General features: G+C 35.2%; 1 protein-coding gene across 1 annotated transcript; it reads left to right on the forward strand.

The window, feature by feature from the left end:
• Positions 1–6,820: 6,820 nt before the first annotated feature.
• LOC100469645 (cytochrome c oxidase assembly factor 1 homolog) lies at positions 6,821–7,231 on the forward strand. The gene is given in 1 exon segment (XM_011217678.2): positions 6,821–7,231. A coding segment is annotated over 1 exon segment (411 nt).
• Positions 7,232–25,739: the final 18,508 nt, after the last annotated feature.

Raw genomic sequence — 25,739 nt, forward strand, 5'->3', positions numbered from 1 at the left:
TACTATGGTGAACAAAAGTAGTGAGAGTGGACATCTCTCTCACTCAGCTTTTCCCCATTAAGAATTATATTTGCTGTGGGCTTTTTGTAGATAGCTTTTATGATATTGAGGTATTAAAACTTCTTTCTATGCCAAATAAAATATCAATTTCTTAAAGATCCATATAGGTATGAATGAAAAAAAATAGTACAAATAGTTAAAAGTTTTGGTTAAAATGTGTTTAATAATTGATTATAAAAAGTGAGACTAACAAGTTGGAAGTATCCATATTTTCTTGGAATTCACAGTTCAAAAAGAAACCACGAATTTTGCTGTGATACTTAATGCTTGAAATTTTAAATTTGGGGAGCCAGCCATGGGACATCATTTTTACTTTCCTTCTTAAATGATGTCAAAGCCCTCTCCATCAAATTGGCTGCTTTGCATATCTCCTTCAGGTTCAATATTAATGTTCTCAGAAGCCCCAAAGGGCCCAAGAAGCCACTAGATTAAAACCAATCTGCTCTTGCCAAATCTAAGCACCTAATTAGAATTTCTGAACATGATTAAATATTTCATTCTCTAGAAAAATACCATGAGGACTAGTCATTTTAAGATCCAATTATATAGCATGCTCATTTTCTATTTCCTATTTCTCATTATATGGGTGCATTAGAAAATTCATGATTGAGAAAGTTTAGATTTCTACGCAATGGTGTCCTATCTCATCTCTTTTCCTTTGTTGTTGTTTAATCTCTTTTCCTTTATAACATATACCTTTTTAAATCAATAAACCTACCAATAATGGATGTAATCAGTTTGACTTTTGATGAAAACTGACATGGAGAAGACCTACTTATGACATTCAAAAACTGAAAATTACATAAGTGCTTGCAGTAATAATATAATTACTCAGAGCTTGATGTAAGATAAAGCAGAATAGAATTTTTGGAGGGCTTTAATATCATTTCAGTCACTCCAGAGGTACAAACTTTTCAAATATCTTCCATGGTTAGTCCCACATTTCCATGAATGGCCCTTAATTTCATTCCTCCCCATGTGGAGTAACTGATAAGAGTTGGTGAGATCAGAAAAGAAGTGGAAATAAGGATAGTCAGCATTAGAGACATAAGGGCATTCTATCCTGGCTAAATTAAATGTATTGGTATGATCTGAGCTTGCAAAAACAGCACATTTTTCTAGGAAATTTTGTAAACAATCTTCAAATGGAAAAGTCAGTGTCCAAGACTGCTACTGCACGTTTTAGGGTGACTGTATTGAAGCTAGCATGCATCCAGCCAGGTGAGCAATCTGAACATGGGTTGATGAGAAGACCAAAAAAACACCTTGTATGCAAATACTCATTTCAAAGCCACCTTAATTGCCAATACACTTTATCTCACAAATGTGAAGCTATACTTCCAATGAACACAACAAAGTGCTGAAATCCATTAGAAAGTACTTGTAAAATAGTCATGATTTGAGGACTGGTTTTGATGATTTGAAAGGCACCGGAAAAGCATAAAACTAATTTCCACCTGGACAGGGGTTCATTTCCCCTGCTCATTTGAAATCAGAGCCAACAGTAATAAATGGTTTGATATAATTCTAAAGTTCTCTCTTCATTTAGACCTAACAGATTGGTAAGTCTATGAACAAATAGGTCATTTTCTATAGAAGGGCTATGATACATACACTTTTTATTGTCATATTTGAAACCCATTTATAATTTAGTTGAACTACAACCTTTTGCACACTGATTACACAAGTATATCCTATGACCATGGGTTAGTGCTAGTGGTTCTTGAAAATAATGACTCATTATAATTAATAGTAACATGGCAAAAGCTTTCAGCCTGCTTTGTTTGGCATTTAATGCAAAGTTTGAAAGACATCTTTCTTTTTCTCAGCCCTTCACATCAGAAGGTACTATTTACTGCCCTTGTTTTTCAGCACTGGATATGAGACAGAGAGACAAAAACAATTTGCCAAAGGTCAAACAGAATATCAGGTAAAGTACTGGGAATAAAACCTCAGGCTTACTACTAATGAGGCACCTGGTTTCATTGCCTGATATACTCAAGCACTGTACTTTGACTTCTCCCCTACTGGATGCACTACCATTTCCACTTCATTCTCTGTAACTGCTCATTAGAGTGGAGCTAGCAAGAAGCAACACCAAACAGTGGCAAATATGGTGCTATCTTAAAATAAAAATCTGAATTAAACCAAGCTCAGCTGTGATTCAAACATACAGAAGAATGAGTGGAGCTCTAGGATACATTTAACAATTCCTTTCTAATCTTGTTTTCCTCTGGAAAAATTACTTTTCACATTTCTCTTGAAAAGTTATATTAGCACATGATCAACTTTGTTGCTAACTGGTTATAATAAGACAATAAAGTTATATGACCAAGCACAAAGTGTGCTCATAGAAACTTAGCTGACTATATTTCAATCTAAAATTTGCAGTCCCAAAGTGTATTATTAGTATACTTCTGAATAGGGCCACATACAAACAATGAGACACTCAGGTTTACAAGACATTTACTAATTTAAAATAGACATCCTGTCAAAAATACAACCAGAGAAGCTTCCCTTAGAGATGGCTCTAGCTATGCTGCCAGATCACTAAATATATAAATCCTTCTCTTCTATTTAGAAGAATTTTGATGGAAAAAAAACCGTTTGAGAAGATCTGTATCAGCAACTGGATACGCTCAAAATGCATGCTGTAAGAAAGTGGGGAGTATTGCATTAAATTATCACTTTTCAAACTGTCTTTATATTGGGCTACTAGATTGATAATTGTTACTGACTTATAAAATCAAGTTACATTGTGGAAAGAAATATTCCTCCAACTGGTTTTACAGATATTGTAATTGAATATCTTTTTAGGAGGGTAATGTAAGAAACTAAATTGGTCATTTCAATATATTAAAATAATCTGTGTAGGGACACCTGGGTGGCTCAGTCAGTTAAGCATTTGTCTTCTGCTCAGTTCATGATCTTGGGATCCTGGGATTGAGCCCAGGGTCAGGCTCCCTGCTTAGTGGGAGGTCTGATACTCCCTCTCCCTCTGCCCTTCACCCCCCCATGCACTCTTTCTCTTTCTCTCAAGTAGATAAATAAAATCTTTTTTTAAAAATAAAAATAAAATAAAATAGAATAAAATAAAAAAGTATGTGTAGATGGTCTGAATGTTAAGATAACAAAGCATTAAACACTTACTGGCATCATGATAGTTCAAAATCTTGAGTGTTATAATTAGTTCTCTCTCTGGCATTATTATGCACATTCTTAATACATAGAACTAGAGACACTGGTAGGCAAAGAGATTCTTAGTTTTTCTTTCCCACTGCTTTTTTAATCTAGATGCTAATCAGTAGAATAAGTCATGCCAACCCAGAGTTAGAAATCAGAACTATTCTATGATCATGGCATTGTGTTTTTCTAGCAAAATGTTTTTACCTGCTTTGACTGATACTATATTAAATACTCTAAATAGCTCACAGGGCAGCACTTGTAGCTCTTACCTTTATATAACTGATTTCATCCTTAATTTAATTTTGTGACATCTCATCTTAAAAGTAATCTATTGTTCCCCTGTCAGACTTAGAAAAGACTGAAATATCTAAGTACATACTTCCTGGTTCATACCAAAATGATGGCTATGTCTACAGGAAATCAATACACTGGATGATTGAGCCTGTTTTATAAATCTAGAAAAAAATAAGGAAAATAATCCAATTTGATGATTTAGGGCTAGAATAGTCAAAAATTAGTTTTGTGGAATGGGTTCCATAAGATGTTTTGTAGATATATTATGAATGAGGACAGAATATTATCACATTTATTTTGCATTATTTGGATCAACGTAGCATTCAGGTTTTTAAAGAAGACTTTACTTTTGTAGAGCAGTTTTAGGTTTACAACAAAATTGAGAGTAAGATACAGAGATTTATCATATACCACCTACGCTTACACACACATCACTCACCAAAACAGTATATTTTTAATAATCGCAACACATCTTAATTCACCCAATGCCATAGTATAACTTGGGGTTCACTCTCGGTGTTGTACATTCTATGGGTTTAGACAAAAGTATAATGACATATATCTATCATTATAATTTGATACAGAATATTTTTACTGCCGTATGAGTCTTCTGTGTTCTGCCCCTTCATCCCCCATTCCCAATCTTGGCAACCACTGATCTTTTTTATTATTTCCATATTTTTGCCTTTCCCAGAATGTTATATTCTTGGAATCATACAACATATAATAACCTTTTCAGATTGGCTTTTTCTTCACTTAGTAATATGCAATTGAAGGTTCCTTCATGTCTTTTTACGGCTTGATAGTTCATTTCTTTTTAGCACTGAATAATATTCCATTGTTTCAATGTACTATAGTTTATTTATCTATTCACCTACTGAAGGATATCTTGGTTGCATCCAAGCTTTGGCAATTATTAATAAAGCTGCTATAAACCTCTATGTACAGGTTTTTGTGTGGACAGAGTTTTCAACTGCTTCGAGTAAATACCAAGGAACATCATTGCTGGATCCTCTGATAACACTATGTTTAGTTTTGTAAGATACTACCATACTGTCTTCCAAAGTGGCTGTATGATTTTGCATTCCCACCAGCAATGTAAGAGAGTTCCTGTTGTTCTGCATTCTTGTCAGCATTTGGTGTTGTCAGCATTTTGGATTTTGGCCATTTTAATAGGTGTGTAGTGGTATCTCATTGCTTTAATTTGCATTTCCTTGATGGCATATGATGTGGAGAATCTTTTCATATGTTTATTTGTCACCTGTAGATCTTCTTTGGTGAGCTAAGTCTTTGAACCATTTTTTATTCAAGTTGTGTTTTTTTCCATTAAGTTTTAAGTTATTTTTGTAATTTTGGAGAACAGTCTTTTATTATATGTGTCTTTTGCAAGTATTTATTCCTAGGCAGTGGTTTGTCTTCTCATTCTCTTGGCATTTTCTTTTTCAGAAGAGAAGTTTTTAATTTTAATGAAGTCCAGCTTATCCATTATTTTTTTAATGAATTATGTCTTTGATGTTATATCTAAAAAGACAACACCATACCCAGGGTCATGTAAGCTTTCTCTATGTTATCACCTAGGAGTTTCATAGTTTTATATTTTATATTTAGGTTTATGATGCATTTTGAGTTAATCTCTGTGGAGGGTTAAAGTCTGCATGTAGATTCATTTTTTTGCATGTGGATGTCCAGTTGTTTCAGCACCATTTGTTGAAGAGACTATCTTTGCTCTGTTGTAACATTCACTTTTTTTTGGTAATTTAGTTTTGCTTTAGTGATGCCAGTAGAAATTAGTACTGTATTCTGTCACTTCAGATAATAGCTGCATTTCCATTTTCTTTTTATTACAAATCAATAATGCAATTAACATAAAGATCCCCAGAGCTATTTATGTAATTATTGCTTTTATAAAGAAAAGAACCATCACATAAGATGTAAAGCAGCTTAAAACAAAATCATAAAACAAGTTCCAGGAAACCACTCTTCAGAAAAAAAAATAGTGTGTCTTTTACACAACCTTTTTTTTAGATTTTGTAATAGCTGAGGGTAGACTAACAGCAACCAAATCAAGGAACTTACTCTATCCACTGAAAGAATCAACACAATCCAGTTTGGGTTCTCAAAAGAAAATGTGCTGTCTTCCAGTTATGTTGATACTATTTTAGATAATTCATTCCTTTATTTAGTTTAACTTATGGAAAACAACTTTAGTACAAGAATAAGAAATTAGGCAGTCTGACCATGCATATACACCACTTACTCTACTAACCAAATAAGACTCATAACCAACTTAATCTGATGTATATTTAATGGCATTCATGAGTTGTTTGCAGGATATTAAGCATAAATCTTAAGCAGTTTGCATGCCTCTCTCTGTCTCTCTGTCTCTCTCTTTCTCTCTCTCTCTCTTTCTCTCTCTCTCTCTCTCTCACACACACACACACACTTCTTTTCACACTTTTAGATCTCCCATATCTCATACAGCATTTGAATTATTTTGTAGACTGTGAATTAAAGAAAGTGACAGGCAGTGACAGATTCATACTAAGACAGATCACATAGATAACTGTGGGAGATGCAAGCATCAGGGAGCAGAGTGAGGTACATTTAAGTGGATAGTTAGAATTGAAAGGTTTTGGTGCTTGGATAGATCATAAGATAATGCAGCCAGAAGTGGCATCATTTAAGAACTGAATCTATAACAAAATCTATAATTAATACATGAGAGCAACTGGAAGGGGACAGGGCAACAGGTTAGTTTCAAATCTGGAGAGGGGCTATGTTCTTGGGTTTTTTAAGATTTTATTTATTTATTTGAGACAGAAAGGGAGAGAAAAAGAGAGCATGGGGGAAGGGCAGAAGGAGAGGGAGAAGCAGACTCCCCACTGAGCAGGGACCCCAGTGTGGGGCTTAGTCCCAGGACCCTAAGATCATGACCTGAGCAGAAGGCAGATGCTTAACAGACTGAGCCACCCAAGCACCGCTGGAGAGAGGCTATGTTTTTAGGTCAAAAAGAAACTCTGCCAAAATTAAAGGGCTTCTGGTCCAGGTAATATTGGGATCATTACTTGAGAAATAATACTTGAAGACTCATCAAAACTTCATATTAAAAGAAGCCAGAGGGGCGTGCCAGGCTATGGGTTTTTACCACCTACTCTCCCACCTCTGGAAGGAAAGGACACGCTTTCTACTGCATGGTGCTTATATCCCTGACAGAGCAACTTTCCTCTGATGATTTTCAAGAAAGCTGTGCTGTGAAGTGCCAAAATCTCCAGGAAGCAGCATGCCATTGCCTCTGGGGAAACTGGTTCTTTTTTCCAGTGTGGTGGCCAGTGGGAGTTGTGCCCTCATATATTACCTTATACAAAAAGCTTTTTCTGGGGCTTCCTATTACCAGCTGGCATTGGAGCACCTACACAGCTACCCTGAGGCCCTGGAGGTTCTGTGCACTTCTCTCAACATCTACCATCTTCCCCTTACCAACAAGTACAACTTTGCCAACATTGCCAATGCCTAGTTGAAGATTCCTGTCTCTGGATCCAAGTCAGAGGGCTATCTCTATGTCAGCTCAACCAGAGATGCCCCCTTTCAGAGGTGGCACCTTCAGGAGGTCTTCTTAAAGCTCAAGGATGGTCAGCAGATACCTGTGTTCAAATTCAGTGGGGACACTGGTGATGAAGTGAAAAAGGAGTAAAGGTGATCAAAAAGACAGCTTTCTCCAAGCATTTCCTTTCCTCATCACCATGTACCCTCCATGGCTATGAGTCAGTTTTCCAGCCACAGGGGATGATTGTATGTACTGGCATAGGGTAATTTTGGTATAATTCTAATTTGGCCACAACTATTGTGGAGTTTTTTATTTAACCAGAAATGAAAATTTTACTATAAATTTATAAGAGTTTATTTATCTCGGGCACCTGGGTAGCTCAGTGGGTTGCATGTCCGGCTCTTGATTTCAGCTCAGGTCATGATCTCATGGGTCATGGGACAGAGCCCTGGCACTGGGCTCCATGCTCACCAGGGAGTCAGCCTGAAGATTCTTGTCCTCTGCCTCTCCCCACACCCATATGTGCACTCTCTGTCTCTCATTATCTTTCTCTCTCTTTCTAAAATAAAATAAATGAATTTTTTAAAACATTTTATTTATTTATTTATTTATTTATTTATTTATTTATTTAACAGAGAGAGACAGCCAGTGAGAGAGGGAACACAAACAGGGGGAATGGGAGAGGAAGAAGCAGGCTTTTAGCGGAGGAGCCTGATGTGGGGCTCAATCCCAGAACACTGGGATCACACCCTGGACCGAAGGCAGACGCTTAACAACTGCACCACCCAGACACCCCTAAAATAAAATAAATAAATTTTTAAAAAACGAAAACTTACTGTCTAAAGGCAAAGCACATAATAAAAGAAACCAGTTTTAAAGAAGAAGAAAGAAGAAGAAGAAGAAGAAGAAGAAGAAGAAGCAGCAGCCAGAGTGACTCTTCTAAATGAAAATCAGGGCATTTGTTGCTTAACATGTCCAGTGGTTCTCCATCACATTTAGAATGAAATCTAAATTTTACCATGGCTTGTAAGACTTAATCTTGACTTGCCCCAATCCTATCCCATGTTTTTGGTATTCCTTGGAACATACCAAACTCACTCTCATCTCTGAGCTTTTGCACATTCTGTACTCTTTGTTTATAATCTTGGCTCATTCCCTTAATGCATTAAGGACTCTACTCAAATGTCATCTCCTCAGAGATGTTCTCTCTGAGAATCCTATTTAAAAGCAGCAACCTGGGTGGCACAGTCGTTAAGCATCTGCCTTCGGCTCAGGGCGTGATCCTGGCGTTCTGGGATTGAGCACCACATCAGGCTCCTCTGCTGGGAGCCCGCTTCTTCCTCTCCCACTCCCCCTGCTTGTGTTCCCTCTCTCGCTGGCTGTCTTTTTCTCTGTCAAATAAATAAATAAAATCTTTAAAAAAATAAAAAATAAAAATAAAAGCAGCAATCTACCACCCTTCAACCCCTTACCACTTATGTGACACTGTTGAATATGTTTATTTGTTTATTTTATACCATCTCCATTAGAATGTATGTTCCATGAAGGCAGAACTTTCTGTCTATTGTGTCACTCTTGTAACACTAGCATGAGAGATAGATTTATCGCTATGGAGTTAATTAAATGTAAATTTCAGGAACTTTCATTTGCATAGGCCCCTTTCAGTGTCTCACATGTAATTCTGTATTTATAATTTTGTAGTCTTCTTTTCAAATTGAGCTTATCAAAATGATGTTAGCCTTTACACCCCATTAAACCTGTTTAATATCTAGTGTCTGACATTTCATGAGCACTCAGTAAATATTTTTGAATGTATGAATTTTAAAAATGAATGAATACTTCAAATATCTTAAGATAAAAAGATTTCTTAGCTCTCTCCTTGATATCAAGCTTTGATAGGTTTGGGCTTGGTGAAAGGTGAAAGAGGTTGGGTGTCCATTGAGAATAGTGGAACAAGGCTGCTCTGAAGGATATGGAAGATATACTAGAAAAGGATGCTGTAGGTTCTTAAAGAAAGCTTTGTTTACTTCATAACTTTTTCTAGTGTTGGGATACTACATTAAGATTTAGTGCCTTAATAAATGATGTTCCAATTATAATTCCGTCCTTTGTGACACAGCCTTTTTTCTTTTATATTTCCTAAGATACAAACTATCCTTTCTGGTATATCCAGGGAGTATCCACACTTTAAAGAAATCATTGGGGCACCTGGGTGACTCAGTTGGTTAAGTGTCCAACTCTTCGTTTTGGCTCAGGTCATGATCTTGTGATTGTGGGATCAAGCCACATGTGGAACTCTGTGTTCAGTGTGGAGTCTGCTTCAGATTCTCTCTCCTGCTCCCTCTCACTCACTCTTTCTCTCTCTTTCAAATAAATAAATAAATAAATAAATAAATAAATAAATAAATATCTCTAACAAAAAAGAAAACAAATCATTGAAGCGTGACTGCCTCCCCATTACTGCACTGGATTATTTCTTCCTTTTTCCTACATTGTTTTTATCAGTCTCAAGACTTTTAAGAGAGTTTATGGATTCAACCAGGATTGTGTAGTAGAGTGGCATTTGCCCAGTGGAAAAACAGATGCACATTGTATGTATATCTTATAAATACAGTTGACTATATATATTTAGATATATATTTATATATATAATATACATAAATATATTGTATATACTAAAGGTGAGAGAAAGAGATTTAGCAAGCAAACCTTAGGATTTATTTTCACTTGTTAATTGTAGCTCCTCCATAGGATCATCTAGCTCTTCCTGTCGTTAATAAGGAATTCATAATAATAAGCCATTGATAGAAGAGATTAGTTAAATAATACACTACACTTTAAATAATGGTCAAAGCTGGTTACAATGAAAACTGTCTATGAATTGATCACTCTCAATTTATAGAAGCCCATCTGTCCTGGTTTTTAATCTACTCAAATTGTTTTTTGGCCAGTAGCACTGCCTGAGGCAAATTTATATCAACCTGACAAAAAGCAATAGAAAGTCTTGCTTCGGAGATTCTCATTGCTTAAAGCTACAATACTTCTTTAAAAGCTCCAATGTGTTATAATTAAAAATGTATTAATTGCTTAACTTGTCAACCAAAGGCAGTTATTGTAAAGCATTATTTCCCCTCAAACAGCTACACTCTCATTGTTTATGTGTGATTGCATTTATAGAAAAAAAATATAAGTAAAGTGTAAATTTAACTTCTAGGAAGTAAAGCTATCAAAACATCTTCAAAACCTTTTGGAATCTGTTCACTTTTTTTAAAGATTTTATTTATTTATGCGACAGAGATAGAGACAGCCAGCGAGAGAGGGGACACAAGCAGGGGGAGTGGGAGAGGAAGAAGCAGGCTCCCAGCAGAGGAGCCTGATGTGGGGCTCGATCCCAGAATGCTGGAATCACGCCCTGAGCTGAAGGCAGACGCCCAACCGCTGTGCCACCCAGGCGCCCCTGGAATCTGTTCACTTTCTGGGAGGCTGTACAGACTAACTTTCTATTTGCATTTATAGATAAACGTGCAAACACAATTAACATGCAGATTTTTGATGGTAACTTGAGAGGAGAGGTGAAAAAACTTTCTCTAGAAATGTTAATTTGACTTTAGTAACAGAATGGCTATTGAAACTGTAGTTAAAGATATTTCTTTTTAGTGATTTCTTTTTTATTTGATCCTTCCTTTGCTCCCTCTTTTTCCCCAAGAAATGAAGAATGCAATTAGCAGCATAATGATTAAAGAAATAATTAGGAAGTGCAGGCTCACATCACAATAATTTAGGACAATTTCATGCTTTTACTACCATGTCAAATTAGCAAATTTTCTCTGTTACAAAAAAGTTCATGAAGCAAAATTACCCTCTCTTCCCCTGATTCCACTGCCAATAAAAAAACAAACAGACAGGTAGACACATGGATGGCAAAGGGAACACTTTTTTTTTAAACTTTGTGTGAAAGGGAATAAAATCATTTCTTCACAAATTAAAGTTTAAGAATCAGTTCTACTCTGTTGTGTGTGTACAAACAAGTTGCTTTTCATGGAAAGATTTTATTTTAATTAAATAACAGACTTAACCCACTGCAAATAATTGTGTTGTTAATCTCACTACATTACTTTGAGCTGAAAGTGAGGGAAAACTGGTCAATGTTAATCAATTGCCGTGGGGGAACACAGAGTTTGTTTGACAGAGGTGCATAATGGATGAAGCACAAAATGAGATAATTGGAAGATGTTTATCCTAGAGGGTGCTGAGTTTGTAATTACAATTGAAAAGTTCTCATATCCTAATATTATTCTTTGTAGAGACCCACACTCTGTCTTCATTTGACTGTATCAATATATATTTTTTCCAAACCAATAAAGTTCTGTTCATCTGTGACCTGGCCTCAGGTTGGGAATCTAAGAGAAGAATATAAATAATGCCAACTACTCATATTTTTTTCTTAATGTGTGCTATTGCATAGTCATTCAGAGATAGCTTCTTAACCAGAGAAGCGAAGCCCTTCTTGAATATATGACCCTGGAGTAGCTCAAGAAAAAATAAATATTTGAATTTTGTTTCCAAAATTTTAGAAGTGCCTTGTTTCAGGATTATGTGTTATAAACTCCAAAATCACCAAGTGAATGTCTGTATATTAGTATGTTAGATAGTTCATGGACAGAAAAAGAATTTTTCAGAGGTGCTTTATTTAAGTAGTGATAGTTCAACAACTTGTTTCTACCAAAAAAATTACATGTTGAGAGGTCTTGTGACCTGTCATATAGTCAAGGTATAATTCCTTAACATGTAACAATAGAGTTACTAATATATTGCCTTATGATATTTTTTCACCATTTATAAAACACTCTTGTTGGTTTACAACTTTGAAAGTTCCCTGGGTGAAATTCAAAACTGGCTCCATATGTGGAAGGCAAGAAGAGACTGAACAAAGAGGAAGACACCCCCCCCATACTGGTACGTGGTAGTTTTAATAGGCAAGGGAATTTACATACTAGGCTTGTCTTGGGTGGATGCAAGATAAATAGATCTACACAGCCGCCTTAATGGGGCTCAGTCACATATATAGTCCAGATGGTCTCAACAGCTCCTGACTCTCACAAGGCTGCATCTTTGAGGTTCCTAGTGTGAGAATGGTGAGCTGAATATACATTCCAAGGACAAAAGAAAGGGTAAGAAGCTTCCAAATGCCTGGGTCCAGCTCACAGTTCAAATGTCAGTCACATCCTCTCAGTGAGTTCCTTACAACAATCTTGTGAAGTAACTAAGGCTGTTTTCATCATCTCCATTGCCGTTATCTAGTTGAGAATACTGGGGCTTAGTCAGTGGGTAGCACAAAGAGAATTTGAATTCAGGTCTTCTGACTCTAGTTCTAATGCTTATTTTCCTATTGCAACCTTAAGACATAATAATTTAAAGAGTCAAAGAAGAAGGTAGAAAGGGGTTAAAACATGATACTGATGACCATTTTTTTGCAGGCCAGTCACAGGTATATTTACTAGCCTTATTTCTTTCACAAATTTCACAATGCTCATAATGCATGTCATAATGCCCAGCTAAGTGACTGGTCTGGACAGATCATAGAAAATATCCACTTTAGTTTAAATATTTATAATTAACATCTCTCTGCCAAGACATATCTTCCAGTTGGTCTATAAGACCTTAACAATTACTTTGAGAAGGTTTTACTGTGGCCAGAGCTATTATTTGTCAAAAAAAAAAAAGGAACATTTGAAGAATCAATGCTCAGATAGGAATGGGGACCCTCAGAAGTTTTATGAGACATAAATGCTAAAGCTTTCATTTCTGTTTCAAAGCTTAAGTGCTGTTTAAATCTTATTATTTTCAGGGTAACTGTATAGAGCATTTAAAAAAATTAAATAATGCATTCAGGTAGAGTTTCAAGATGCTTATTTAATATTAGGGTTGAGAAGAAACTTAGTATCTACTCCAACTGCTTTCTTTGTACAAATAAAGATAAGGTTCAGAGGTGCTGTAACTTGCCCAAGTTCTCACAGTTAGTGGTGTAATTGGAAATACAACTCTGCTTTTCTGTGGGCTACTTAAATCTCTTTCCATCAGATCCCCTATGTCTCTTTTCACTCCACTACAAATGTAGGTTTAAAAAAAATATATAATTTGAATATTAGAGTAGTGATAGTTGCATAAAAATTAGAACCCAGATAAAATGATTTTTTATCTTATGCTTAATAATATGAATTCTCAATGTTTTCAATAGTAAAAATAACATTATTACAAATTACATTATTATGTTTTCTAATTCTGTATTCCTCTCAGGTCAATTTTTTAAAAGTGTATTTATTTATTTGAGAGAGAAAGAGAGAGAGAGCATAAGTGGGGAGAGGGGCAGAGGGAGAGTCAGAAGCAGACTCCCTGCTGTGCAGGGAGCCTGACTTGGGGCTTGATCCCAGGACTCTGAGATCATGACTTAAGCCAAAGGCAGACACTTAACCTACTGAGCCACCTAGGCACCCCCAGGTTAATGTTTTTAATGTCAAAGCCTCAGGCCTTCATTTAATCCACTTGTGATTATTAGAATATGCCAATATGAGCTATTTCTCAATAATAACATGAATGAAAATGTTGTGTATATATGACTCATAAGCTTAACATTTAAGACTATTACTTTTTTAAGATGACATGTTCAGCTCTAAATGAAGACCCCACCTTCTGATTAGATAAAAAAAAACTTTTACATTTTCTTAGAGTAGTCACACTAGGTATGCTATGAATAAAAAATAATTTAACTTACTTTGCATCACATGAAAGCATTGTATGTGGTAGAACACAACATAGTGTAAAGGACAAAAAAAATAATTGACCCTTATACTTTGCATATTTTCATAAGTTACAAAACAAAGACATCAGAGTTTCAGATGTTTAACGTAAGACACAAAGTCTAGATAATACTACAGATGTTCCCTGAGTTCTTGTTTCTATTCCTCTTTTTATATATGTTTTCTCAGTGTAATTGCAAGAGTTTTGTAACCAATCTCACTGCCACTAATTTCTCTCCTTATAATTCTGAATTCAGCTGTCAGATTAATCTGTCTAAAACCATTTTCAGAATAAGACTTTTAATTGCTTCTCAATCCCTAAATTTAAATGCTTCCACAATCTGTCCCTACCTATCCTTCCCCAGCTTTTCTCCTGCATGAGCATTGTAAAACCCAGTCCATTTCTAGCACTGTCCAGGGAAGGGGGCCCTTATCCACAAATAAAAAGTATTGGCTTCCTGGCTAGCCCTGAAATGGTTATGGAGACGTCAGGCTATCTCAGGTAGCTAAAAGGAACCATTCAGAGCATTCAAAGAATAGCTCTAATTTGTAATATTTTTAAGACAAATACAGGATAGTAGTTGACAGCACTATGAATCTTCAGTTAGTAAACACCCATAATGATTTAGTTAGTAAACACTTTGAACCCCAATAATATCCCCTCTCTTCCTCCTTGCATATACTTCTCTCTCCCTCAAGTATTTCTTTTCTCTATTTTCCTCAACAATTCTAAATATATGACTTAAACATTCTGTACCTCATTTTCCTCATCTGTAGTATGAGGATGAGAGTGACACCTAACCCATAGAGTTAATATGAATATTCAACGTAATCACGTGGAACAATTCCTGACACATAGTAAGTTTTCTTTTTTGGGGGTGGGGGGTTCTGTATGCTTAAACATTTGTTACCCATGTTTCTGATATAAAAATCAATGCATATCCTTTTTTTTAATGTAGTGTTCATCGATTCATTAGTTGTGCATAACACCCAGTGCTCATCACATCACATGCCCCCCTTAATACCCATCACCTGGTTACGCCATCCCCTGACCCACCTCCCCTCTGTAACCCTCAGTTGGTCTGCCAGAGTTGAGAGTCTCTCATGGTTTGTCTCCTTCTCTGTTTTCTTCCCACTCGGTTTTCCCTCCCTTCCCCTATGGTCCTCTGCTCTATTCTTTATATTACACATATGAGTGAAACCACATGATAATTGTCTTTCTATAGTAAGTTTTCAATAACTGTTAACTATTATTCATTTTGTTATCATCATTACTATATCATCACTATCATTATCATCATTTCTCAGCAACCCCTGAGCATGATATTAAACAGGAGAATGCATTTTGTATTTTTCTTACCCAATACATTTTAGTTCAGGTTTCTATTTTTAATTTTGAAATGCCATTCATTGAAATCATAATACACAAATAAGAAAATTTTAAAAAAACAACATTAAATTGATTACTCTATATGACTGTTTTTCTCTTGCAATCAATAGCCTTAAATGGGAAGATGGGAGAGGAGATCTCTACTTCTGCTCAAGTGGGTAAGATGAACTTTTTAGAAAAAAAAGAGGGTGGGAAATGGGGAGAAAAAGAGGAGAATAACACTTTCACAACATGGCAGCCAAGTGGCATCTCATTCAGAGTTTCAACTACCTAGAATTTGTGAAGGCAAAAAATTTTTCTCCTTCAATTTTTGTATAGGGCTGCAGTGCGTTAATTGTTAAAATGGTGCCTCTTCTTATAAATATCTTCCAAATTCTAGAATAATACTATTCACTTAATAAATATATGCCAAGTGCCTACTTTTTTCCAGACACTGTATAAAACAGGAGCTCAAGAGCTTATGCAATAAATGTTTATATTTGGATGGATAATAGGAAGAGTAACAATGGAAAAGTTCTTCATATTATCAAAAGTCTTACTTTGGGTAAGTCGTATTCTTATTTAAACATTTCTTTGCTTAAATCCTTGGCATTTTTGCTATATGTAAGTACACTTATCATATAATTATTTTGTCTCTCCAGATAGATTACAATGCCTTTGAGGGCAGGGACTATGTTGCTATAAATGTTGTGAACTTCTGGAAGCTATTTTTCAACTGATTAGGATTATCTTTTTTTTTCTTTTAGAGAGAGAAAGAACATGCATGCATGTGTGCACAAGTGGCAAATAGGGGCAGTGGGGAGGCAGACAGAGGGAGAGGGAGAGAGGGAATCCCAAGTGGGCTCCATGCCTAGCATAGAGCCCAATGCAGGGCTGGATCCCACCACCCCAAGATCACGACTGGAGCCAAAATCAAGAGTTGAGGCTTAACTGAGTGAGCTACCCAGGCACCCTTCAACTAACTAGGAATCAACAACTGGCTCTCAACCTGCAGTTTTTAGCTATCAGTGAATCTATGTTTTTTACTTCAGTCTCTTTCTTGTTTTATATCCCGCACTAAGATGGAAAGCAGTATAAACAACTTACTCTCCTTTTTTTTTCATTAAATGTATGAAATAGAGATTTGTGCTTTGTTTTGTGTTTAATGAGTGTGTTTGCAAAATAATCATGGTTTTATGTCCTCTATTACAGATTATAGACCTGTGATTAGAATATTCCAATTTCCTACTAAAGGAAACCTCAAAATGCCGTGATTTCTGTTACACACCTCACTTAACAGAAGTGAGCTCGGAAGTTGGGAACAATGTTTTTACCCCTATGAGTCATAATATTTCAGGGTTGGAGAGGAAATAGAACACAGAGGTCTGTATTGTAAAGCCAATGGTATTAATTGCAATGCACCTTAGTTAGAAAGAACATATCTTCTGTCCTTTAGGAGAGGAAAGAGCTTTTCACCTAGTTTTAACTTAATGACTTCCTGTTATAGCTGTTGAATTTTAAATGACAAATTTTGCCCTTCAGTTTTCACACTGGATGAAGGAATTTGGCATTTAGCATATCTATAACTCAACCAAATTTTAGTGATAAATATTTGGTATTTCAGATAACATACTAATGAGCTCATGGATGTTTCAAATAAACTATGCCATTTTTTCATTTGTGTGTGGATTTTATTACTAGTTGAAAACTCTGAACACCTCTCCCCTTCTTCCTTTTCTCTCCTGTCCTTTCCCCTCACTCTGGAAGCTTTTGAGTGAAGGTGCACATCTGCTGCCGTAAACACACAAATTAGCACATCAATGTTTCTGATGAAAAAAAAGAGTCAGTGCAATAAGAGAGTGTTTTGAAAGCAAGCCAGTTTGTCAGTAAATTATAAGCTTCATTACCATAAAACTCTAACAAATAGAACCCACATCTCATTAACTGAAAGCACAATATGACTGCAGCAATGTTCATCTCCCCAAAGAGTGCTTATCCATGGAAAAAAAGATAAAAGTTTTGCTTAGAGCTGCCACTAATGACAGCATTAACTTTATTTATTAAAAAATGTCTAAGCATTTTGCAAATGTACATTTTACCCCCTCCCCCTTCTTTTTTAAGATAAGCATAGTGACTGGTTATACAGTATAAGAGCTATATGATGGCTAACTTCATTCTACTTTAACACCATTCTAATTATGCTCTACTAAGGATGGAGACCATTTTTTTCCAGGCACTGCTTCTAACTGTGTATGGCTGGTAAAATTCTTCCACATTACATTTAAGGCCAAAATTCCATATGCCATTTATTTCCCTGATGAATTGATCTCTGTAAAGGTAAAGGAGAAAGAATTTACTCACTACTTTTTGTGAAATAGAAACTTATTTTCCAACCTAGAGTGTTCTATCATTTTGCAATTGCTTGGGCCAACCCACCAAATGCTAATTAAGTTATTTTGCCTTGATTTGGTAAAAACAATTATTTAATAACTGTGTTACTGTGTGTGTCGTTCTGTACTTTTTTAAAAGATTTTATTTATCTATCTATCTATCTATCTATCTATCTATCAGAAAGAGAGAGAGAACACAAGCAGGGGGACTAGCAGTCAGAGGGAGAAGCAGGCTCCCCCCTGAGTAAGGAGCCCAATGCTGTACTCGATCCTGGGACCCTGGGATCATGACCTGAGCCGAGGGCAGACGTTTAAACAACTGAGCCACCCAGGCATCCCTGTTCTGTATGTTTAAACATATTTTTTTTTAATTTTAAGAAAGCAAAACTATTTGTAGCAAAGTTTTGCTAAAGAGTACCAGTTTCAGAAAGAAGACCTAATTACAAGATAGATAGTTCGAACTGCTAATGAGTGCTACTTTCAGAAAGGAGAACTAATCCCAAATTAATTAAGTAATTAGGCTGAGAGAAGGGAACATAGAGTAATGAGAAGTAAAGGCATTGCCTGTATAAGATGAGTAAGAATGGTTGTTTAGTCACCTAGAGACCAAGTTTGTGAAAATAATAGGGTAAGGATTTAAATGACATAATGTCTTGGACTTGCTTTAAAATACTCTAGGAGAAAGTAGGGGGAGGATGAATAGATGAAACATTGTTGAAAAAAATGTTGATAATTTTTGAGGTTGGGTGATGCATATATGGGAGTTCTCTATACTATTCTCTTTACCTATGTGAATGCTTGAATTTGTCATAATTTAAATTTTGAACAGGGAAAAAGCATTTTAAAGCATATTGGGTAAGCAAGTGTAACCTCCCTTTCATCTGTTTTCTATTACGCAAGGAAAACAGGAAAGGCTGAGGGAGAGTCAGTATTGTGGAGAGAAAGTTCTGTTGTGTTCCATTATCAGAACAGGAATTGAATCCTGAATATGCCAGCTATTAGCTTATGGCTTTTTGCAAATCTCTGAACTTACATCTTCCTTTATAAAATGGAGATGATTACTTATACATCACATGGTTGTTATGAGGATTAACTAGAATAAGATATGTGTCCATAAGTGCTCCATAAATGCTCTTTTCCTTTACCTAGAAATAAGATGGCTAAGTAAGAGGTAAAACAGCAACCTTAAAAATAAAGTAAAAAACACAGTTTAATTAGAATTTCAGAGAAAAGAATAATTTTTAATACAAGTATGTCCCTTGCAATATTTAGGACAGAAGGAGACCAACTCACCTGAAAATCAAATATTACTGAGTGTCTATATTTGAACTGGCAACTACATCTGAAAGGGATACTTTAATAAGTTAAATAGTCTTGCAAAGCCTTGCCATAACAAGCATAATGCATTTGCAGATAAGTGTTAGCTATAGTAGTAAGCACCTAATTGAAGATTTGGCATTGAAAAAACTAAAGGAGACTAAGAAGGGACAGTTTTAGCAGAGTGGTAACAACCCAGAAATATAAATAATTCCAAATCTCCAAGGGCTAAATATTGCTTGAGATTATCCATGAATAAAGGGCAGGAGAAAAAGGAAGGAGCATTTAGAAACCTGGGCTCCCAAAAAGGTTACAACACAAGAGGTTTCTGACTTCAGGGGAAAGGAGAACAATGTGTTTGTTTGCTTGCTTGTTTTTATTAAAGCTATTTAATGGTTTTTCAAGTAGTGTTTTTGAATAACAATGTGACTTGGAAATTTTGTTAAACGTGTGTCTGAGAGACCAATGTATTTACTTTAAATTCATCCTCTCTCTGTCTCTGTCTCCTCTGTCTCTCTCTCACACACACATGGTTTAACTCCTCTGTTCCTTCTACTGTTCAATTGTTCATTGTTTCTTTAATATGTTACTTGAATTTCAATATATATTTTACTAGGAATACATCTCTTAATGTTCTTAACATTCTTTTTGAATTTTAACAATAATTTTTAAAAGCACAGCCTTAGAACTATAAAATGGTGTGACTGAAATCCTCAGTAAGCAATGTCCAAAAAAGACTTGGATCCAAGGTTTTGCTTACCAAATAAGGGAGTATCATCTCAAATCAAAGTATTAAGTTAAAGTTAGAATTTTAAAAAAGCAAACAAACTGGCAGCTGTCTTAAAAGAAGTTCACTTGAAGTTCTATGCACATTTATGAACTGCTATAGAAGTAAAATGCACACAATTATGAGCTGATACACAAATGTAAAATGCTGATTGACACACAAAAAATGCCCATTCATTCAGCGAATCTCTATTATCAAATACTGTTGTGTGAAGTTTTAGCTTGCCTGTATCCAAGAATAAATTTACAATTGCTCTTGATTTGTTTCATGTGATATTTAGATGTTTCATCCTGCATGTTGCCTTTATACGTCACATATATGTTTTTTCCCCTTGAGGGAGCATATAATTTCCTTCTTTTATCACACTTAAGAATCACCTAGTGTTTTACCCAAAAAAGGGCAGAATGACCAAAAACTGATTTAGAAATACCAAACAATGTTATATTGCTTCTCTTAAGTAGTAAAATAACATCCAGCATATAAAGGTCAATTCTTTAAACCAGACCCAGAGTAGAGTGAGGCAAACAAGGTACGTAGGGTGCAGATTCAAGGAGACATCCATCCTTAGTGAAGGTGTGGCACTTTTCTGATTCTGAGAGCAAACACCTTCTCAAATTTTGCACCCAAGCTGCCTCACTTGCCTCACCCTATTTCAGGCTCTGCCTTTAAAAATGCCAGCCTGCTGGGGCACCTAGGTGGCTCAATTGGTTAAGCGTCTTACTCGATTTTGGCTCAGATTGTGATGGAGCCCTGCCTCAGCGTCCATGCTCAGCGGGGAGTCTGCTTCTCTCCCTCTCCCTCCACCCTTCCCTTGTGCTCTGTCTCTCTCTCGCTCATAAATAAGTAAACCTTTAAAAATAAATGAAGTGCCAGCATGCCTATAATAGCACTTGTATATTTAAAGCTCCACTTTTGAAAAAAAGATTTCTTATGAAAACTTTAAGTAGAGTGTATCAAAGAACTTTGCCTGAATAAGGCTCAGTTTTTCTCCAGCCTATATCACAGTCATGCCTCAACATCTGCTCACCTTTGCCATCTGTTTTCAACTTCTTGACATAGACTATTTCCTGATTGCCACCGGCTTGTGCAGCTCATGCTTTAAGCCTTGTCATTCTTTGCCAATTCTTGCTACTCCCCTGGGACCAAGAGTAAGAAGAGATTCTTTGTATTCTTAAAATATTACATTTGAATATATCTTTGGCTTTTTTTCCTTTTCCCAGATTTTCTGTTCATTGTCAAGATGTTTCACATCCCACACTAAAATTTTAACAATATTTATTCATAAATGTTTAAGTAAAGATAATAAAGCAATTATAATTAGCATGATGACATTAAACCCTCAGTATTACTTGACAAGATTACTGACCTACACATGCTTAGGAAATTGCTGGATTTGCTTCTATAGTAAAAAGTTACAACATCTTTCTTAATGTTCTTTTTATGCAGTAGAGAAGTACTCAGTAAAATAATATGAAACAAATTGTTGCAAACTAAGACTGAAGCTGTGATCTTGCTATTATTACAGTGATAGAAAAAATGCAAGCTATTATGACGGCATAAAATAATGCTCTTATGTCATAAAATAATAGTATAATAATAGTATATATCTGTGATGATTTTTTTAAGATTTTATTTATTTGACAGAGAGAGACAGCAAGAGAGGGAACACAAGCAGGGGGAGTGGGAGAGGGAGAAGCAGGCTCCCAGGGGAGCAGGGACCCTGATGCGGGGCTCGATCCCAGGACCCTGGGATCATGTCCTGAGCCGAAGGCAGACACTTAACGACTGAGCCACCCAGGTGCCCCTCTTTATATATTTTTGATACAAGTCCTTTATTAGACACACTTTCCAAATTTTTTCTTAGTCTTTGGCTTGTCTTTTCATTCCCTTAATAGTGTCTTTTACATAACAGAAGGTTTCAATTTTAAGAAAGTCTGATTTATCAATTTGTTCTTGATTAGGCTTCTGGTGTAGGATCTGAAAACTCATCACCACACATAGTTTGTCTAATTTTTTCCTACTTTTTTTTCTTCAGAGTTTTACAGTTTTGTTTTTTTTATACTTAAGTCTGCGTTCCATTTTGACTTCAATTTATGAAAGGTATAAGGTGTGTTTCTATTCATTTTTATGGATATCCAATTTTTCCTGCACCACTTGTTTAAAAGTGGTTGTATATTTTCTGTGTATTATAATGTTTTGATGTCTTTAAAAAAACTTTCATGTCAAGGAGAGACTGCCTCTCCCTGAGCTAGCCAATTGTTAGAGATAGCAAAGTGCCCTCTCTCCTCTATCTGGTCTGTATGCCCCAGGAAATAATATTCCTCCCCCTTAAATATTCCAGATACAGGTACCAAATGACTAGGGAAAAACCCACAGTCCAAAGCCTGCCAAAATTATTCTAAGCTATTTATCTTGTCCTTTTGTCTTTCCTGCAAAAGTCCCAATAAAGATCATAACCTCAACCTTCCCCCCACTTCTATCTTCTGCTTCCTGACCATCCTGGTGTCTTTCTCATGTGGCCCTATGTGGTGTGCTGTGCCTACTGTCTCTAGCACCTGTTAGTATGGTCAACTTTGTTTTTTGTCTTTTTTTCCCCTGAGTTTCTCCTCTGTCTCCTATTAAAACTGCACCTGACTGATTGTCTCATGAAAGGATATGAAACAAAAAATCTTTCTCCATCGAACTGCTTTTGCTCCATTGTCAAAACTCAGTTGACTTTATTCCTACAGGTGTATTTCTGGGTTATTCTGATCCGTTGATAAATGGGCCTGTTCTTTTGCCAATACCATGCTGTCTTTTTTCTTTAAGATTTTTTTATTTTTAAGTAATCTTGACCCTCAGTGTGGGACTTGAACTCAAAACCCCAAGATCAAGAGTCATATGCTCTATCAACTAAGCCAGCCAGGTGCCCCCAATACCGTGCTGTCCTGATTACTGTCTTAGTGCTGACTGATTATCGTCACTATATAGGAAGTCTTGTAATTTGTTATTGTGAGTCTGTCACCTGTTCTTTGTCAATATCGTGTTTGCTCTAAGTATTTTGCATTTCCATAAAATTTTAGAATCATGTTGTTGATATATAAAAAAAAATAGCTTGCTGAAATTTTGGCTTAGACTACTTTCAATCTATAGGTCAAGTTGGAAAGAATAGACATCTTAACAGTATTGAATCTTCTAATTCACAAACCAGAATATATCTCCATTTATTTAGATCTTTGATTTCTTTTATTGGAGTTCTATAGTTTGCTGCATATAGATCTTGGACATATCTATTAACCTTTACCTAAGCATTTCATTTTTTGTGATGCTATTGTAAATGATAACTTTTTAAAAAATTCAGATTGCAATTTATTAATGGAATATTATATTTGCTCAAATAAGTCAAAAACAATTTACTTTTGCATTTTAACCTTGTATCTTCTTTCTATACTCACATATAGTTCCAGGAGTTTTTTGTCAGTTCTTTGGGCTCTTCTCTATGTGCACTCATATCATCTGTTGAAAAAATACAATTTATTCTTTCCTTCCCAATATATATTTCATTTATTTATTTTACTTGTCTTATTGCACGAGCTAGAATTTCAGCATGATGTCAGATAGAAGTGGTGAGATAGGGCATACTTGCTTTGTTCTTAATTTCAGGGTTAAGAGGCAAGTCTTTCACCATTAAGTATGATGATAGCTATAGGTTTTTTGTTGATTTTTTTTAATCAAATTAAGGAAGTTACACTCTAACAACGTTGAGACTTTTTTTTTAAATCAAGAATGGATGTTGTATTTTGTCAAATGCTTTTTCTGTGTCAATTTTATGATTACTTGATTCCTCTTAAATGTGTTGATTTACATTGATTGTTGTTCAAATGTTAAAACAGACTTGAAAAACTCAAATAAATCTCACTTGGACATGGTATAAAAGTATTTGTACACAAAGTTAGATTCAATTTCTTAATTGTTAAAGACTTTTGCATCTATGTTCATGATAGATGATGTTGCATACATTTTCGTTATGTAATATTTTCATCTGGTTTTAGTATAGGATAATGCTGGTCTCATACATCAAATGAGCTAGGAAATGTTCCCTCTCCTATCTTCTGAAAGAGGTTGTGTAGAATTGGTATTATTCCTTCCATATTTGGTGGAATTTCTCAGTGAAATCATCTGAAACTAAGGCTTTACTTTTTGGTAATTTATTAATTATTTATTCAAATTTTTATAGACATATGCCTATTTTGATTACCTATTTCTTATTTGTGAGTATTTCTACTCTGTATCTTTCAAGTAATAAATTTATTTCATCAATAATGAAACTTGTAGGTATAGAGTTGTCCATTGCACTTCTTACCATTTTTAAGGCAGTGGTGATGATCCTACTTTCTGATATTGTTGTTTTGTGACTTCTTCCCCCACCCCTTGGTTAGCCAGACTAGAGGCTTATCAATTACATTGATCTTTTCAAAGAACCAGTATTTGATTTCATAAATTTCCTCTATGGTTTTCCTACATTCAATGTCATTGATTTCTGCCCTAATTTTTATTTTTTCTTTCCTTCTGGTTGCTTTAATATTAAATTATTCTTCTTTCTCTTGCCTCATAAGATAGAAGCTGAGAACATTGATTTTAGGTCTTTCTTATTTTCTAATATATGCATTTAGTGCTGTAAATTTATCTGCAAGCAATGTCTTTGCTGAGTGCCACAAGTTTTGAAGAATTGTAGTCAATTAATTAATTAAACTGTAATATTTAATTATTGTGTTGTTTTTCTCTAAATATTTGTTAATATTCCTTTTACCCTTTGGTTATAAATTTCTAGTTTAATTCCATTGGACTCTGAGAAATTTTTATGATTTACATTTCTCTAAATTTATTGAAGCATTATTGCCCAGAATGTGATCTATCTTGGAGAATGTTCCTTGTGAGTATGAAAATAATATTTATTTTGCTGTTGTTAGATGGAATATTCTATAAATATCAATATGATCAAGCTGATTGATAGGGCTGCTCAGGTCAACTATATCCTTGACATTCTGCTTGCTTGACTTATCAATTACTGAAAGTGTTGTTGAAGTCCCCAACTATAATAATGGATTTCTTTATTTTAAGCTTTTATTTTAATTCCAGTTAGTTAACATATAATATTACATTAGTTTCAAGCATAGAATTTAATTATTCAACAATTCCATACATCACTCAGTGCTCATTATGACAAGTGCACTCCTTAATCCCCATCACCTATTTAACCTGTCCCCCCACTCACCTCCTTTCTGATAATCATCAGTTTGTTCTCTATAATTAAGTGTATGTTTTTTGGTTTGTCTCGTTCCCTCTCTTTTTTCCCCTTTGCTCATTTATTTTGTTTCTTAAATTCCACATATGAATGAAATCATATGGTATTTTTTTCTTGAGGTTCTTTGAGTTTTTGTTTTATATATTTTGATACTCTATTGTTGGAGGTATAAACATTAAGGATTGTTATGTTTTAGCAAATTGACACTTTATCATTATGTAATTCCATATTTATTCCTAATAATTTTCTATTTTCTATAGTTTGTTTTGTCTGAAATTAATACAGGTAATCCTTCTTTCTCTCAATTATCTAGCATTATATATAACATAAGTCATACTTCCTTCTCATCCAACAGCAGCAGTTTCAAGTCTACTAAAACAAATACATATGCATATATACATACACAGACCTTGTATAACAGACTTCATAACACATTTATTAATAACAGCCCCAATCTAGAAGCAACTCTAAGATCCATCAAGAGGAGAAAGGATAAAAAAATGGTGCTACTTTCATACAATGGGATACTACACAGCAATAAAAAAGAATAAACTACTGAAACAAGCACTAACTTGGATAAGTCTCAAAAACAAAGAATTTAGGCATAAGAAAGTTCATGCTTAATAATAACATTTAGGGGAGGAGTCCAAGATGGCAGAGGAGCAGGAGGCTTAAATTTCGTCTGGTCCCAGGGATGCAGCTAGATAGCTA

Source organism: Ailuropoda melanoleuca, chromosome X (genome assembly GCF_002007445.2).
Source record: "Ailuropoda melanoleuca isolate Jingjing chromosome X, ASM200744v2, whole genome shotgun sequence".
In the NCBI taxonomy this organism is placed as follows: Eukaryota; Metazoa; Chordata; class Mammalia; order Carnivora; family Ursidae; genus Ailuropoda; species Ailuropoda melanoleuca.